Source organism: Pseudochaenichthys georgianus, chromosome 22 (assembly GCF_902827115.2).
Source record: "Pseudochaenichthys georgianus chromosome 22, fPseGeo1.2, whole genome shotgun sequence".
Lineage (NCBI taxonomy): Eukaryota > Metazoa > Chordata > Actinopteri > Perciformes > Channichthyidae > Pseudochaenichthys > Pseudochaenichthys georgianus.
The window spans coordinates 6,938,487-6,955,355 of record NC_047524.1 but is presented as its reverse complement, the minus strand read 5'-3'; the positions used below and the strand labels follow the sequence as shown (position 1 = coordinate 6,955,355).

The following is a 16,869-nucleotide window of genomic DNA, read 5'->3' as shown; positions in this document are numbered from 1 at the left end:
ATACGCTAAAACCTGAACTCACAGAGAGACCTAATAACCTCTCTTTTTTCTACGAGCCTGTTTATTGATATAACATATAGGTAAGTTAGTAAAACGTGCTGTCATATATTAGATATCAAACGGCAACAAAGCAAATGTTAGCATTGATATGCTCTTTGTGCTAGCGTTAACGTCAATAAAACAAGCTAAGATGGAGCTAATTCCCTTTTTAGTTTATCCGAAGAAAAGAGTGCTAGTGATGGTATAGCTGTGAGGTGTGTCTCCCTCTAGTGAGCGAATATATGTGTATAATACTTCATATGAATATGCCTGTAGTTGTGACGAAACGTTGAGTAAAATCGTCATAATATTACATTATAACCTCCCCAAGACAAAATCATGTTACTTACAGCATTTGAGTAGATCCTTAGTTACCTTCCACAATTACTGTTCAAAAGTATCTGTTAATTTTACATTTCGTTGGTGGTGTTAAGTATAACTAAAATGTGACCTATTTTAGTAGATCACACGAAACAGAATAAACAGGAATATAACTAACAAGCGTCAGCCATCAGGTGTATATATATATATAATGTTTATTTATTGTGTATAACTTTGCAAACATGTTACATCAGAATTCATGGATTCATTAAAAGCTATTTACACTGCTAGTTTAAGATTCCCACGTTGTACAGTGATATTGAAAGATACCAAACTCTGGATATATTTTTACTGTAGCAAATTAGGTTGTAAGCAAAATATTAATACAAAATATAGTTTGTAGCAGTACACTTGGTGTTTTTGATCATAAGCGTTTCATTTCAGCTTTGCAATGCTATTGTCTCTTTACGTTTTAGCCACAGCAACAAGAATATCCTGCAGATACATGTACATCATTTTTTTTGTCATATTGCCTACTGCCCTATAATATTGTAGGTGTTTTTAACTGTCAACATTACAGAGAAATTATTGTAAACATATTTTGGAATGTCAGTAACATCAATTTTGTTCAGATAAACAGTTTTTAAATCAAATGCATCGTTGATTATCATCCGATAAATAAGCGCACAAGTACTTTGGAACAGTTGTTCTACATTTAAAACTATGAAACCACAAATATATTATACGTTTTGAGAAGCAAAACACATGGCTTACTTTAGTTTTGTACCACAATAAGCAAGGATATTTGGTGAAGTCCTTTCATAAATTGAAGTAAAAGCACTGAATTATAGAGCTTATTAACAACTAAATCTCATTGTCAGTACATTTAATTAATCCATCTCTTTATAGGTCAACAACATGCTACCAGAGATTGAAGTTAACATCTGAACACTGATCATTTCCTATGATTGGTAAGTTACATTTGCTAACAGTCTTTTGCAGTTGCCAAACCTGTTTTCTATCTCGCTTTCTGTCACAGTGATATTCAAAAGCCCCCCAGCCACTGAGGTGGGATAATAAGGGTTTGTATCTTCTGACATAATTGACATAAAGTAATTTCACTCATCGGCTCCATCAAAGAACCTCATTTTATCGGAGTGCATAGAGTCTTTCAGTCGTTGAATGGATGAAGCTGTCTCAGAAGAGTCAAACGTACGTGTGATTTGTTGAGTTATAACAATTGTTTCTTTGCTTTCACTTGATGTTTCCTTAACTAAATGCCTCTCGTATACCGTTCTCTTTCCGCTTTCCGGGTCTTCGACAGTCCAGGATGCAGCTTTGTAAGCCTCTGGTTCTAGGGGAAGGCCTCCTGCTGATTGGATTTGGAAATCAGTTAGCAGTTTGGCATACTGTGATTCTGGTGTCGCTTGTATATTTGATGTGAAGACATGTAATTTTCCTGAATCCAGTCTGAGCGTGTCTTCCGATGAAGAAGAAGCTCCAGACGACAAAATGGTGATTTTTTCAGGCAATTTCGGCTCAACCGAGATAATCTCAGTCCTTGTGGTAGAAGAAATAATGTTACTATGCATCTCACCAGGACTTGAAGCAACGTTGGGATCAGAGAATTTGACTGTGACCACCTTTGTTGGAGATGATAAGGACAGGCCGAGATGCTCACTAGTCATTGCAGAGCTAATATCAGCAAAGGCGTCTGATGACTGGACTGAAGACGTGGGACTTATTTCCTCATTCGATGTTTCCCCTACTGGGCTCTTTTCATCCTTCTGCTCCTCTTTTTCAACGGTCTTGGCAGGCTCTGATGGGGAGGACAGTCCAAACCTGGGGAATTTAAGCCAACTTGTCCTCTCAGGACTTTTAGTAGTATCTTGCTTTGTTTCTTTTTCCTTTGCCTCTGGCTGCTTTCCATTTCGTTCCACTGTTTCTTGAACTTCTTTTAAAGTTTGAAGTTGTTCTTCAGGTTTTGCAGCATCAATTTCAACATCAAAATTCTTGATGATCTCACCAAATGATGTCAAAGTCACTTTTTGTGATTTACTCTCTCCTTTTGGATCAACTTCAATTTTCAGCTGATCTTCTTTGGATTCAGTGTCAACTGGAACATGTTCACCTTCAGCGTTGGGTATTGAAAAGCTCAGCTTTGGCAGTTTAAATGATGGTAATTTAAATTTACTTGGAGATCCAAGATCCACGCTGCTAGTCTCATCCGTTTTAATATCAACACTTGTACCTTTGATGATGAGAGTAATGTCCTCCTTATGTTTAGCCCCATCCGTTTCATCTACTTTGTCTGAATCCGGTGCTTTTACAGTGACATCATGGGTAGCAACTTCGAATTTCGGCATTTTCAATGTTGGCATTTTAAATTTGAATGGCAATCCTCCAACACCTTTTGACTGAGCTTCAATCTCAGAATCTTTCATTTCCACACTGGCTGAATATTCTTTGGCTTCAATATCTGGAAGTGTGACTTTGGCTTTAACATCTGTCACAGTGATATCTACGTCTTTCTGTGATGCATTGATATCTTCGGATCCTTTTACCTTTGGTAGAGCAATGCCAAACTTTGGTAATTGAAATGTGCTTCCTTGTCCATCATGTTCAGCTTCAAGCTCAGGAGCTTTTATTTTCATTTCAGGTTGCTTGACTATCACTTCTCCTTCCGAAAGAGAAACATCAACATGTGGTAGCTCTGCACTTACCGCGGGTTCTTTAACACTTGACCTCGAAAAAGAAAATCTGGGTAGGGAAAACTGTCTTTTTTTCAAGTTTGGATCAAGTTCTGCAGCAGGAGGCTCTTCTATTGAAACGGCCCCTGATAGTCCTCCTTGGACTTCTGCTTCTGCCTTTGGTAATGTGACATCCACTTTGGGTGTTTCAGGTTCATCGTCAGAGGCTTTACCAGCTGACCTTGAAAATGAAAATCTTGGAAATGCCCATGTTGCTTGTTTTTTGGTATCAATGTCAACTGTCGGTGCATCTGTCACTGAAATGACACCTTCAGTTTCTTTGGCTTCTTTAGTTTCAGGTAAAATTACATTTACATCTTTCTTTGATAAACTTATATCAATGTCAGGCTGCTTGACTTGAGGCCCAGAAAAACCGAAACCCGGTAGTTTAAACTTGCTTCCCTTTCCTTCATGTTCAGTTCCTGTAGTTTTAATATCGATTGATGGGCCTTCAGTGTCAATACTTGGTGCTGTGATGTGAACTGAAAGCACCTCTTCGGGAATGTTAATGTCTGTATTGGGCCCTTCTACTGTGGCACTTGGAGTACTAACTCCGAATTTCGGTAATTTGAATGTGGGCATCTTATATTTAGATGGTGATCCTTCAACATTACTTGTCTGGACATCAATTTTAGGAGCTTTAATTTCCACTTTAGCAGAAGATTCCTTTAGTTCAACATGAGGGAGTTTGACTCCAGCTTTGGCTTCTGGTAAAGTAACATCTCCATCAACCTTTGATAAGCTTAAATCAATGTCAGGACGTTTGTTTTGAGGCCCAGAAAAGCCGAGACTTGGTAGTTTAAACTTGCTTTCTTTTCCTTCATGTTTAGTTCCTGTAGTCTTAATATCTATTGATGGGCCTTCATTGTCTAGGCTGGCTTTTGCAATGTGAACTGCAAGATCCTCTTCAGGAATGTCAGCTCCATCAAGTTTGAAGTCAGTCTCAGGCACTTTCACAGTAGCACTTGGAGTACCAACTCCAAACTTTGGTAACTTGAAAGTTGGCATTTTATATTTTGATGGTGATCCTTCTGTACCCTGTGTTGCAATCTTGATCTCAGGACCTTTCATTTCCACTTCAGTGGAAGGATCTTTCAGTCGGGCTTCAGGAAGTTTGACTTTAGCCTTGGCTCCTGGTAGAGTCACATCTACGTCTTTTTTTGATGAGCTTAAATCAATGCCAGGCCGTTTGGTTTGAGGCCCAGAAAAGCCAAGACTTGGCAGTTTAAACTTGCTGCCTTTTACTTCCTGTTCTATTGATTGGCCTTCAGTGTCAAGGCTGGGTGCTGTGATGTGAACTGCAAGAACCTTTTCAGGAATTGTTATATCAATTTCATCAATTCTGATGACTTTGTCTGTATCGGGCACTTCAACCGAGGCACTTGGAATACCGACTCCAAATGTTGGTAAATTGAATGTAGGCATCTTCAATTTTGATGGTGATCCTTCAGTATTCATTGTTGCAGCTTGTATTTCAACTTCAGGTCCTTTGACTTCAACATTGGGCAGGTTAATTTCAGCTTTAGTTTCAGGTAATGTCACTTCTAAATCTTTCTTTGATACACTTGAATCAAATTCAGGTCCTTTTACTTTGGGCATTGAGATGCCAAACTTTGGCATTTTAAACTTGCTTTCCTGCCCCTGTAATTCTACATCAGCTTCTTGTGGCTTCACTTCAACAGCAGGGTGTTTTCCTTCCACATTCCCTTCTTGAAGAGAAACATCAACGTTTGGGACACTGACATCAACTTTAGACTCTTTAGAACCTTGCTTTGAAAATGAAAATCTGGGTAATGAGAACCTTGTCTTCTTCATTTTGGTATCTATATCTGTGGAATGTGCCCCCTCCATTGAAATACCTGAGGTTTCTTTGATATCAATATCTGGAATATGTACGTCTGTTTTGACCTCTGGTAGTGTAACGTCAACCTTTGGGGCATCAGCGTTAACATCAGCCTCAGGTGCCTTAACGCTTGCCGTTGAAAAGGAAAATCTTGGCATTGTCCAACTTGACTTTTTCAACTTGGCATCGCCCTCTATTTTTTCAACATCAGGACGTTTGTCTTCAGCTTTTGATTCTTCTTTTATTTCAACTTGGGGGAGGTTGACTTCAGTTTTGGCTTCTGGTAGAGTCACATCTACAGCCTTCTTTGATAAGCTTATATCAATGTCCGGCCGTTTAATTTGAGGTCCAGAAAAACCAAGGCTTGGCATTTTAAACTTGTTTCCTTTTACTTCAGGTTCAGTTCCTTTTGTTTTAATATCTATTGATGGGCCTTCAGTTTCAATGTTGGGTGCTGCAATGTGAACTGAAAGAACCTCTTCAGGAATTGTAACGTCTGCTCCATTGATTTTGATATCTCTGTCTTGCACTTTTATGGTAGCACTCGGAGTACCAACTCCAAATGTTGGTAATTTGAATGTTGGCATCTTATATTTTGATGGTGATCCTTCTTTTCCCTTTGTCGCAATCTTAATCTCTGGAGCTTTAATTTCCACTTCAGCAGATGGTTTTTTCAGTTTGACTACAGGGATTTTGACTTCAGCCTTTGATTCAGGTAGAGTTACATCTACATCTTTCTTTGATAAGCTTAAATCAATGTCAGGACGTTTGGTTTGAGGCCCAGAAAAACCAAGGCTTGGTAGTTTAAACTTGCTTTCTTTTCCTTCATGTTCACTTACTGTAGTTTTAATATCTATTGATGTACCTTTAGTTTCAATGTTGGGTGCTGTAATGTGAACTGCAAGCACCTCTTCAGGAATTGTAATGTGGGATCCATCGATTTTGATGTCTTTTTCCACATCAGGCAATGCCACAGTGGTACTTGGAAGACTAACTCCAAATTTTGGTAATTTGAATGATGGCATCTTGAATTTTGATGGTGACCCATCTTTACCCTTTGGCTCAACCTTAATCTCAGGACTTTTGATTTCAATTTCAGCAAGAGTTTCTTTTAATCCAACTTTAGAGAGTTCGACTTCAGCTTTTGTTTCTGGTAGTGTTACATCGACTTCCTTCTTTGAAAAGCTTAAATCAATGTCAGGACGTTTGATTTGAGGCCCGGAAAAACCAAAGCTTGGCATGTTAAACTTGCTTCCTTTTCCTTCATGTTCAGTTCCTGTAGTTTTAATATCGATGTTTGGGCCTTCATTGTCAATGCTGGGAGCTGTAATGTGAACTGAAAGCACCTCTTCAGGAATTGTTATGTCAGATCCATCGATTTTTATGTCTGTGTCCGTATCGGGCAATGCCACAGTGGCACTCGGAAGACCAATGCCAAATTTTGGTAATTTGAATGATGGCATCTTAAATTTTGATGGTGACCCTTCTTTACCCTTTGGCTCAACCTTAATCTCAGGACTTTTAATTTCCACTTCAGCAAGATTTTCTTTAAGTCCAACCTTAGGGAGTTCGACTTCAGCTTTTGTTTCAGGTAGTGTCACATCGAATTCCTTCTTTGAAAAGCTTAAATCAATTTCAGGACGTTTGATTGAAGGCCCGGAAAAACCAAAGCTTGGCATGTTAAACTTGCTTCCTTTTCCTTCATGTTCAGTTCCTGTAGTTTTATTATCGATGTTTGGGCCTTCATTGTCAATGCTGGGAGCTGTAATGTGAACTGAAAGCACCTCTTCAGGAATTGTTATGTCAGATCCATCAATTTTTATGTCTGTGTCCGTATCGGGCAATGCCACAGTGGCACTCGGAAGACCAATGCCAAATTTTGGTAATTTGAATGATGGCATCTTAAATTTTGATGGTGACCCTTCTTTACCCTTTGGCTCAACCTTAATCTCAGGACTTTTAATTTCCACTTCAGCAAGATTTTCCTTAAGTCCAACCTTAGGGAGTTCGACTTCAGCTTTTGTTTCTGGTAGTGTCACATCGAATTCCTTCTTTGAAAAGCTTAAATCAATTTCAGGACGTTTGATTGAAGGTCCGGAAAAACCAAAGCTTGGCATGTTAAACTTGCTTCCTTTTCCTTCATGTTCAGTTCCTGTAGTTTTAATATCGATTTTTGGGCCTTCATTGTCAATGCTGGGAGCTGTAATGTGAACTGAAAGCACCTCTTCAGGAATTGTTATGTCAGATCCATCGATGTTTATGTCTGTGTCCGTATCGGGCAATGCCACAGTGGCACTCGGAAGACCAATGCCAAATGTTGGTAATTTGAATGATGGCATCTTAAATTTTGATGGTGACCCTTCTTTACCCTTTGGCTCAACCTTAATCTCAGGACTTTTAATTTCCACTTCAGCAAGATTTTCTTTAAGTCCAACCTTAGGGAGTTCGACTTCAGCTTTTGTTTCTGGTAGTGTCACATCGAATTCCTTCTTTGAAAAGCTTAAATCAATTTCAGGACGTTTGATTGAAGGCCCGGAAAAACCAAAGCTTGGCATGTTAAACTTGCTTCCTTTTCCTTCATGTTCAGTTCCTGTAGTTTTTATATCGATTTTTGGGCCTTCATTGTCAATGCTGGGAGCTGTAATGTGAACTGAAAGCACCTCTTCAGGAATTGTTATGTCAGATCCATCGATTTTTATGTCTGTGTCCGTATCGGGCAATGCCACAGTGGCACTCGGAAGACCAATGCCAAATTTTGGTAATTTGAATGATGGCATCTTAAATTTTGATGGTGATCCTTCTTTACCCTTTGGCTCAACCTTAATCTCAGGACTTTTAATTTCCACTTCAGCAAGATTTTCTTTAAGTCCAACCTTAGGGAGTTCGACTTCAGCTTTTGTTTCTGGTAGTGTCACATCGAATTCCTTCTTTGAAAAGCTTAAATCAATTTCAGGACGTTTGATTGAAGGCCCGGAAAAACCAAAGCTTGGCATGTTAAACTTGCTTCCTTTTCCTTCATGTTCAGTTCCTGTAGTTTTTATATCGATTTTTGGGCCTTCATTGTCAATGCTGGGAGCTGTAATGTGAACTGAAAGCACCTCTTCAGGAATTGTTATGTCAGATCCATCGATTTTTATGTCTGTGTCCGTATCGGGCAATGCCACAGTGGCACTCGGAAGACCAATGCCAAATTTTGGTAATTTGAATGATGGCATCTTAAATTTTGATGGTGATCCTTCTTTACCCTTTGGCTCAACCTTAATCTCAGGACTTTTCATTTCAATGTCAGCAGTAGTTTCTTTTAATCCAAATTGATGGGGTTTGACTTCAGCTTTTGCCTCTGGTAGTGTAACATCAACATCTTTCTTTGAAAAGCTTAAATCAATGTCAGGACGTTTGATTTGAGGCCCGGAAAAACCAAGGCTCTGTAGTTGAAACTTGCTTCCTTTCTCTCCATGTTCAGTTCCTGTCGTTTTAATATCTATTGATGGGCCTTCAGTGTCAATGCTTGGTGCTTGAATGTGAACTGCAAGCACCTCTTCAGGAATTTTAATGTCAGCTCCATCGATTTTGATTTCTTTGTCTGTATTCGGCACCTCTACGGCAGCACTTGAAGTACTAACTCCAAATTTGGGTAGTTTGAATGTTGGCATCTTAAATTTTGATGTTGATCCGTCTGATCCTTTCTTTACAACTTTGATCTCAGGACCTTTGAGTTCCACCTCAGCAGAAGGTTTTTTCAGTCCAACGTCAGGGAGTTTGACATCAGCTGTTGCTTCTGGTTGAGTCACATGTATGTCTTTCTGTGATAAGCTTAAATCCATATCAGGCAGTTTGATTTGAGGCCCGGAAAAACCAAGACTTGGTAGTTTAAAGTTGCTTCCTTTTTGCTCCTGTTGGGTTTCTGTTTTATCTACTGATGGGACTTCAGTTTCAATACTGGGCCCTGCAATGTCAACTGCTAGAACTTCTCCAGAAATTGTAATTTTAGTTCCATCAATTGTAATGTCTCTGTCCGTATCTGGTACTTCTACAGTAGCACTTGAAGTACCAACTCCAAATTTAGGTAATTTAAATGATGGCATCTTAAATCGTGATGGTGATCCTTCTGTACCCTTTTCTCCCATCTTGATCTGAGGACCTTTAATGTCTACCTGGGCCGAAGGTTCTTTCAAGCCAACATCAGGGAGGTTGACCTCAGCTTTGGCTGGTAGAGTCACATGCATATCTTTCTTTTCTAAACCTAAATCAAGGTCTGGCTGTTTAATTTGAGGCCCAGAAAAACCAAGGCTTGGTAGTTTAAACTTGCTTTCTTTCCCTTCAGTTTTGATAACTATGGATGGGTCTTCAGTGTCAACAATGGGTGCTGTAATATGAACTGCAAGCACTTCTTCAGGAATTGTAATGTCAGCTCCATCAATTCTGATGTCTTTGTCCTTTTCTGATACTTCCACAGTGGCACTTGGAATATTAACACCAAATGTTGGTAATTTGATCGTCGGCATCTTGAATTTTGATGATGATCTTTCTTTATCCTTTGTTGCAACCTTGATCTCAGGAGCTTTGATTTCCACTTCAGGTTGTATGATTTCAACACTGGCCAGGTTGATTTCAGCTTTGGCTTTTGGTAACGTGACTTCTAAATCCTTCTTTGATAAACTTGAATCAAGCTCAGGTCCTTTAACTCTGGGCATTGAGATGCCAAACTTTGGCATTTTGAACTTGCTTCCCGATCTTTCAATGTCACCTTCTTTAGCTTTGATATCTACAGATAGGTCTTCAGTGTCAATGCTGGGTACTGTGACATCAACTGTAGCACCGTCAATGTGTAAATCCACATCAGGTTTGTCCACAATGACCTTTGAAGTAGCAGCTCCAAATGTGGGTACTGTAAATGTTGGCATTTTAGGTTTTGACAGTGATCCTTCAACATCACCTATTTTTTTTCTGTCAATCTCATGAGCCTTAATTTCCACGGAAGCAGATGGTTGTTTTATTTTGATTTCTGGAAGTTGAACTTCAGCTTTTGCTTCTGGGAACTTGATGTCTACATCTTTCTTTGATAAGCTCAAATCAATCTCAGTTCCTGTTACCTTTGGCATTGTGATTCCAAATGTCGACATTTTAAACTTGCTTCCCTTCCTGTCAACATCTGCTTCACATTCTGGTAGTTTTGTTTCAACTTCCCTTACTTTCACTTCAACTTTTCCTTCTGGAATTGCAACATTCACATCCTGAACGTTTGCATCAACTTCTGGGACCTTAACACTTCCTTTTGAAAAAGAGAATCTGGGCATTGAAAATCTTCGCTTTTTCAATTTTGCATCAATCTCAACCTCTGGCTGTTGCTCTATCACAACAGTGCCTAAAATATGTTTGACTTCAATCTCTGGCAGCCGGACCTCTGCTTTAACGTCTGGTGCATCAACATCTGTGTGGGGCACAGCTATGCGCAAGTCTGCGCCATCAATTTTGATTTCTTTTTCTATATCAGGTACTTCAGCGCTGAGATTTGGAGTGGCAGCCCCAAATTTAGGAAAATTAAATGTGGGCATTTTAAATTTTGAAGGTGACCCTTTCTTACTGCTTCCTTGAGCTTCAATTTCAGGTGCTTTGATTTCCACTTTAGCAGAAGGTTGTTTTAGTTCAACATCGGGGAGTTTGTTTTCTGGTATTGTGATACTGAAATAGCTGAAATCAGTTTCAGATTCTTTTACTTTTGGCATTGATATTCCAAACTTTGGCTTGTTGAACTTGCTTCCTTGTCCATCCATTTCTGCTTCTCCCTCTGGTAGTTTCATGTCCACCATGATTGTAGGAGCTCCTGAAAGTTCAACCTCCGCTTTAGCCTCTGGTATTGTCACATCTACGTCTTTCTTTAAGAAGCTTAAATCAATTTGAGGTCCTTTTACTTTTGGCATTTTCATTCCAAACTTTAGCATTTTAAACTTGCTTTCTTGTCCATCCATTTCTGCTTCACACTCTGGTGCTTTCATATCCACATCAATTATAGGAGCTTCTGGGAGATCAACTTCAGCTTTAGCCTCTGGTAGAGTCACGTCTACATCTTTCTTTGAAATGCTTAAGTCAATCTCAGGTCCTTTTACTTTTGGAAATGTGATTCCAAACTTAGGCATTTTGAACTTGCTTCCTTGCACATCCATTTCAGCTTCACACTCTGGCGCCTTAATATCCACATCAATTTTAGGAACATCTGGGAGTTTAACTTCAGTTTTAGCCTCTGGTAGAGTCATATCTTTATCTTTCTTTGGAATGCTTAAATCAATTTGAGGTCCCTTTACTTTTGGCATTGAAATTCCAAACTTTGGCATTTTGAACTTGCTTCCTTTCTCATCCCTTTCTGACTCGTACTCTGGTGGTTTCATTTCCACAGCAATTTTAGGAGCTTCTGGGAGTTCAACCTTAGCTTTGGCATCTGGTATTTTCACATCTATATTTGTCTTTGAGATGGTTGAATCAATCTCAGGTCCTTCAAATGTTGGCATTGTGATTCCAAAAGTTGGTATTTTGAACTTGCCTCTGTTGCCTTCAAGTTCAATTCCAGTCTGGGAAAGTTTTATTTCCTTTTCAGGTTTCTTTACTTCCACCTTTGCCTCTGAAATGAAAACCTCTGCTTTTTCAATACTGACATCCATTTTAGGGGCCTTTGGGAATTTGATTTCAGCTTTGGTCCCTGTAAATGTAATATCTGTGTCTTTCTTTGATAAGCTTGAATCTACATATGGCCCTTTGACTCTAGGCATTTCAGCAGAAGGTAGTTTTGGTTTTACTTCAGGGAGGTTGAACTCAACTTTGGCTTCTGGGAGTGTGACATCTACATCTTTCTTTGATAAGCCTAGATCAAATGCAGGTCCCTTTACCTCTGGAATGGAAATTCCAAACTTTGGCATTTTGAACTTATATCCTTGTCCTTCAGGTTCAGTCTGCAAAGCTTTCATTTCAAGGTCAATTTCTTTAACTTTGGCCTTTGCATCCGGCATCAAAATGTGTGCTTTTTCAAAACTGACATCAACTTTAGGGACATCTGAGTGTTTTACCTCAACTTTGGACTGGGGTAATGAGACATCAACGTCTTTCCTCAATAAGCTCAAGTCAAATTCTGGCCCTTTTACGTTTGGTATTTTGATTTGAAACTTTGGCATTTTGAACTTTTCTCTCTGTCCATCAAGTTCAACTTCACCAGGCAATAACTGCATTTCAGTTTCATGTTTTCTAACCTCCATCTTAAGCTCTGGAATTGAAACATCTACTTTTCCAACATCAACCCCTGGAAGTTTTACATCAGCTTTTGTCTCTGGTAATTGTACATCTACTTCTGTCTTTGGTAAGCTTAAATCACTTTTAGGTGCTTTCACTTTTGGCATAGAGAAACTAAGATGTGGCATTTTAAATGTGCTTCCTTTCCCGTCCTCTTCAGTTCCTGTAGTTTTCATATCTACTGAAGAGACTTCCGTTTTCCACGTTGGAAGAGAAACATCAGCTTTTCCAAGACTGAAATCAATTTCAGGAGCATCAAGGACTTTTACTTCCGCCTTGGCTTCAGGAAGTGTCATATCTCGGTCTTTGTTTGATAAGCCAAAGTGAATTTCAGGTCCTTTTACTTTTGCAGTCGCGATTCCAAACTTTGGTTTCTTGAACTTGCTTCCTTGTCCATCAAGTTCACCTTCAGGCTGCCTTGGTTGGATTTCCACTTCAGGTTTTTTGACCTCCATCTTTCGCTCTTGTATAGAAGCCTCTACATTGATGTCAACCTCAGAAATGTCTTGGTGTTTAATCTCAGTTTTAGGTTCTGGTAGTGTGACATCTACGTCTTTTTTTGATAGGCTTAAATCAATTTTAGGACCTTTCATTTTTGGTATGGAGATGCCAACATTTGACATTTTGAACTTGCCACTCTTTTCCTCTTTTTCAAGTATTTTTATCTCAGCCCCATCAATATTTATATCCTTGTCTGCATCGGGCACATTTTGGCTGACGATCGGAGTTGCTGCTCCAAATTTGGACAGTTTTAATGTGTGCTCAACCTTTGGGCCTGTAGCATCAAGATTAACATCAAAACCTGTAAACCCAATGCCACTTTCATTTCTGGCTGGTGATCCATCAGCGGAATCAATGTATTCAATGCCTTCAATTTCCGGTACTTTGACATCAGATGTGACTTCTCCAATAGTACTTGTGTTTGTCTTTGATATTTGTACTTCTTGGAGGAATATAGTCCTTTCGCCTTTTACGTTGTCACCTTTTTGCTCAGAGATATTTTGTTTTGGAAAGTGAATTCCAACATCCGGGATTTTTATTTCTGGTTTTCCAATCCCAAAGCTCGCCATCTTTTTCTTTGCCTTTGATTTGTCGTCTTGTGTTTCTTGTGTCAGAAGATTCACCACTTCTTGTTCACTTTCCTTTCCAGGGATTATGATATGTTCTCTTTTATTTACCGCTTCGCCACTTTGTTTAGGCTCAATTTTGTATTCCTTTTCAGTTTTTTTAAGATCTACCTTGGTCTCCATTACAAGTTCCTCTGAAGTAAGATAAGATGGTGTGATCTTTGGGAGTTTGATTGTTGTTTTGGAGAATTCATGAGTGGCAGTGATGTCCGCCTTACTGAAGTGTGCGCCATGTTTCGTTTTAGTCGGCGTTTTCACTGATATTCTCTGTGCATTTGCGTCTATAACAGTAATTTCTTCTGGAATAAGCATTCCACTTGTGTCAACCTTAGGCACCTTAAATCCAGGCAATTTAGAAACTGCCTCTTTCACACTGTCCACGTCAATCAACATTTGTACAGTTTCAGCTTGAATCTTTTCATAATGGCCTGTAAAGACAGCTTTAGGCACTTTAATTCCTTTGGCTGTGGTTTTCATAGACATGTCCTCCATACCTGGAATCTCAATGTCTTCACGTTTTGGAAGTTTTGTTTTGGAAATACGTTTTGACAGTCGGTCATAAGGATCTACTTTCTCTTCTGTACCCTCAGTAGTAAGCTGCTCAGTTTTAGTTGTGCATTCTCCAACATTTACATCAACTTTTGCAATGTCACTAAAACCTATTTTAGGCATTTTAAATGTTGGACCTGTCTTTATTTCTTGTTTCTGTTTAATGTCCTTGCCTGTCTTAGTTTTTTCTTCAACTTTCTGTGGAGATTTTTGTATCAGTGTAACATCAGATACTTCAAGTTCCACCTTTGGTACATTTATTCCCTCTGATTTGGCTTGGCTGTAGGCTCCTTTCTTATTTTCAGATTGGTCTGCTGTTTCAATACTTGCCCCAAGCGTTTTCAGCCTTTTTGGTGAGGATTTTGCCTTTCCATCCTTCTTGTGTGATTTATCCTTCCCCAAAATTTTCATTTTTAATTCAGAGCACTCTTTCTTCTTTTTCTTCCCATCAGGGGACTTGACACCAGAGGACCTTTCTTCACCTGCCAGAGCCAAGGTTATATCTTCTGTTTTCAAAGTGCTATCTATAGTGATGAGTTCCACCTTGTGTTGAACAGTTTTAGCCTCTTTTTCCTCCCATCTTAAGTTTTCAACTACCTTTAGCTCCTCTGTCACATAGACCTGAGGTGTTTCTCCTGAGGGACTTTCAAGGGTCTCAGGGGAAACCAACTGCGCCGTTGTCGGTGCATCTGTGTCCTGGTCTTCAGATGAACTTATGCGACCTCTCTTTGACAAAAGAGGAAGCTTTATTTTATGCTTCTTCTTGCCCTTCAGGGCATCCTGAGACTTTATAGGGGACTCCGTATCGCTTGTAGTGGGGCTAAGCTCAAGCTTTCTTTGCTCCTCAGCCTCTGAGGAGCTGTGAGACCTTGAAAAGCGAGACTTTTTTTTTCCTTTTCCAAAGGAGGGAAACTTAGGCCAAGAAATGCGGGCATCACTACGCCTTTTGGTTTTTCCATTCTCTCTCATCTCTGGAGCATAGACATCTTCTTCCTGTTGAGCAATATGAATATGTCATGTCAGTTTTATACCCAATACCTTTTTGTTATCACAAAGAATCTGACAACCTAAAAATAGTTACAGGGATGATGTCAGATTCGGTGACTGGTTCCGTCTCTGTGATGACTGGTGTGCGTTTCAAGCAGAGCTTTACTTTGTAAGCCTGAGCGTGCTCCAGAATCTGAATGGCGTCCTCGTATGACATGTTGTCAAAATAAACAGTGGCACTCAGAATTCGATCACCTGTGAAACAAGAGAAACATATTTCAGAAGGCAATCAGTCAAAACCGTTTTATAAGAAAAAAACTGGGAAATATTCAAAATAATCAGTCATTAGACTTTGCAACTTGCTCTTTAAGTTTCTTCAGTTCAATTCATGACATTTTTAAGGATTACAATATTTGAAGTAGATATAAATAATAGTTAACATTTCAAAATTTGATAAACAACATACAATATTTATGAATACATTTTTACTCATTTATTGTAATTGAAAAAGAGAATGTCTCTATAATCGTTACCCTCTTTTAGTTTCAGATTTGAGGCAGGTGACTCTGGTACCACTTCTTTTATGAATATTCCCTCTCTCCCTCCTCCACCATAAACAAGACCCTCTGAACATCCATCTTGGGCTGTTTTCACCATCACCCCAGACTCAGGGCTGTGGTCTTCCTGTTAACACATCAAAACAGAGAGAATACAACCGTTTTACCTTTAGCTGTTTAATGATCTGCTACAACAGAGATACAGAGAGGACAACTTGGGAATGTCTCACCTTCAGTTTACTCATCTTTGGAGTTGAGCGCTTTTCAAACATGGACCCGAGCCCAGACTTTTTACTTTTCTTTCCACTCCCACTTTTGTGGTATGGGTCATGCTCTGCTTCACACTGAAAGAAAAAAAAGCAGTACATTTAATTCTAACTAAACATTATTCTGGACATACTGTTGCAGTCTTGCAGTTTTTAATCAGGCAACACAATATCTGCTCTGAGAGGGAAGGGTAATATACTGTAAATACAAACATGGCAGTAGCTAGGTCTGGATCATTATTGCAATATGCAACATTCAACAAAACAGAAAGCCAATGTTACACCATACTCTTTTGACGGTACACAAACAGTGATATGGCAACTGGTGTCATTGATATATTGTTTCCTTAAATTAACTGATTTGTGCAATCCATATTTATTAAATTAACTGATTTGTGTAATTGATATACTGCTCCGCCTGATGCTAAGCAGGCTTTGTAATACGAAGAGGCTATAGGTGGTTTTGTTTCCTAAGAGGCTGCATACACTTAAAGGTTTTGAAAAATGTAAAGTGCCAACAGAAGATCAGAGATCTAGTTCTAAAGGTGCTAACAGAAGAACAGATTTTGGATAGATAACCCTTACAAGCTTGCTTCTTTTGGTCACACGCTTATTTTTCCAACGTCATTTGTAGATGGCCTAAACAAAGTACTCTGTTTAATCAAAGATAGCCTTTTGAGTGACCAAGTGTGTTAATACCTATTTAAGTAAACACGGTATAGTGTGCTCTCTGTAATAATCTGATTTCTAAAAGGTCATGTTCAAAAAGAAACTAATGTTCCCCAGTTGAGGAAGCCCAGTTATTTCAGCTGTTTATTTACATTTTATTATTTATTTATTATTACAGTGCATGTAACAGGTTCTCAGATGTATTCTCTTGACCTGGTTTCTCCCCGTTACTGCAGTTTCTGTCTCTGTATAAATGGTTGTGTGTGGATGATCTGTACCTCTTTGTCACTGTCGGTGTATTTTTCCGTTTCAGGATACTCCTCGACGGGGGAGGACCCTTGAGGCCGTGGTCGCTCTCTCTCTGTGAACTGAGATGGCTCGTCACATGTCTGCGTGGACAGAAGGTCAGTTAGCATGAAAAACAGTCACATGGTTTATCCCCAAAACAGTTGAATCATTTCAAAGAGATATTATGACATATGC

The 16,869-nt window shown here is 39.2% G+C and overlaps 1 protein-coding gene across 1 annotated transcript in view; it reads right to left on the bottom strand.

The window, feature by feature from the left end:
- Positions 1-595: 595 nt before the first annotated feature.
- LOC117467985 (neuroblast differentiation-associated protein AHNAK) overlaps positions 596-16,869 on the bottom strand; it is a 35,948-nt gene continuing 19,674 nt past the window's right edge. Inside the window, exons 4-9 of the mRNA XM_034111934.1 lie at positions 16,665-16,775; positions 15,682-15,795; positions 15,428-15,578; positions 14,989-15,149; positions 13,470-14,900; positions 596-12,023 (exon numbers count right to left, since the gene is read on the bottom strand). Of these exons, the coding sequence (XP_033967825.1) occupies positions 1,479-12,023; positions 13,470-14,900; positions 14,989-15,149; positions 15,428-15,578; positions 15,682-15,795; positions 16,665-16,775 (12,513 nt within the window). The 3' untranslated portion in view covers positions 596-1,478. The remainder of the gene's footprint in view (positions 12,024-13,469; positions 14,901-14,988; positions 15,150-15,427; positions 15,579-15,681; positions 15,796-16,664; positions 16,776-16,869) is intronic.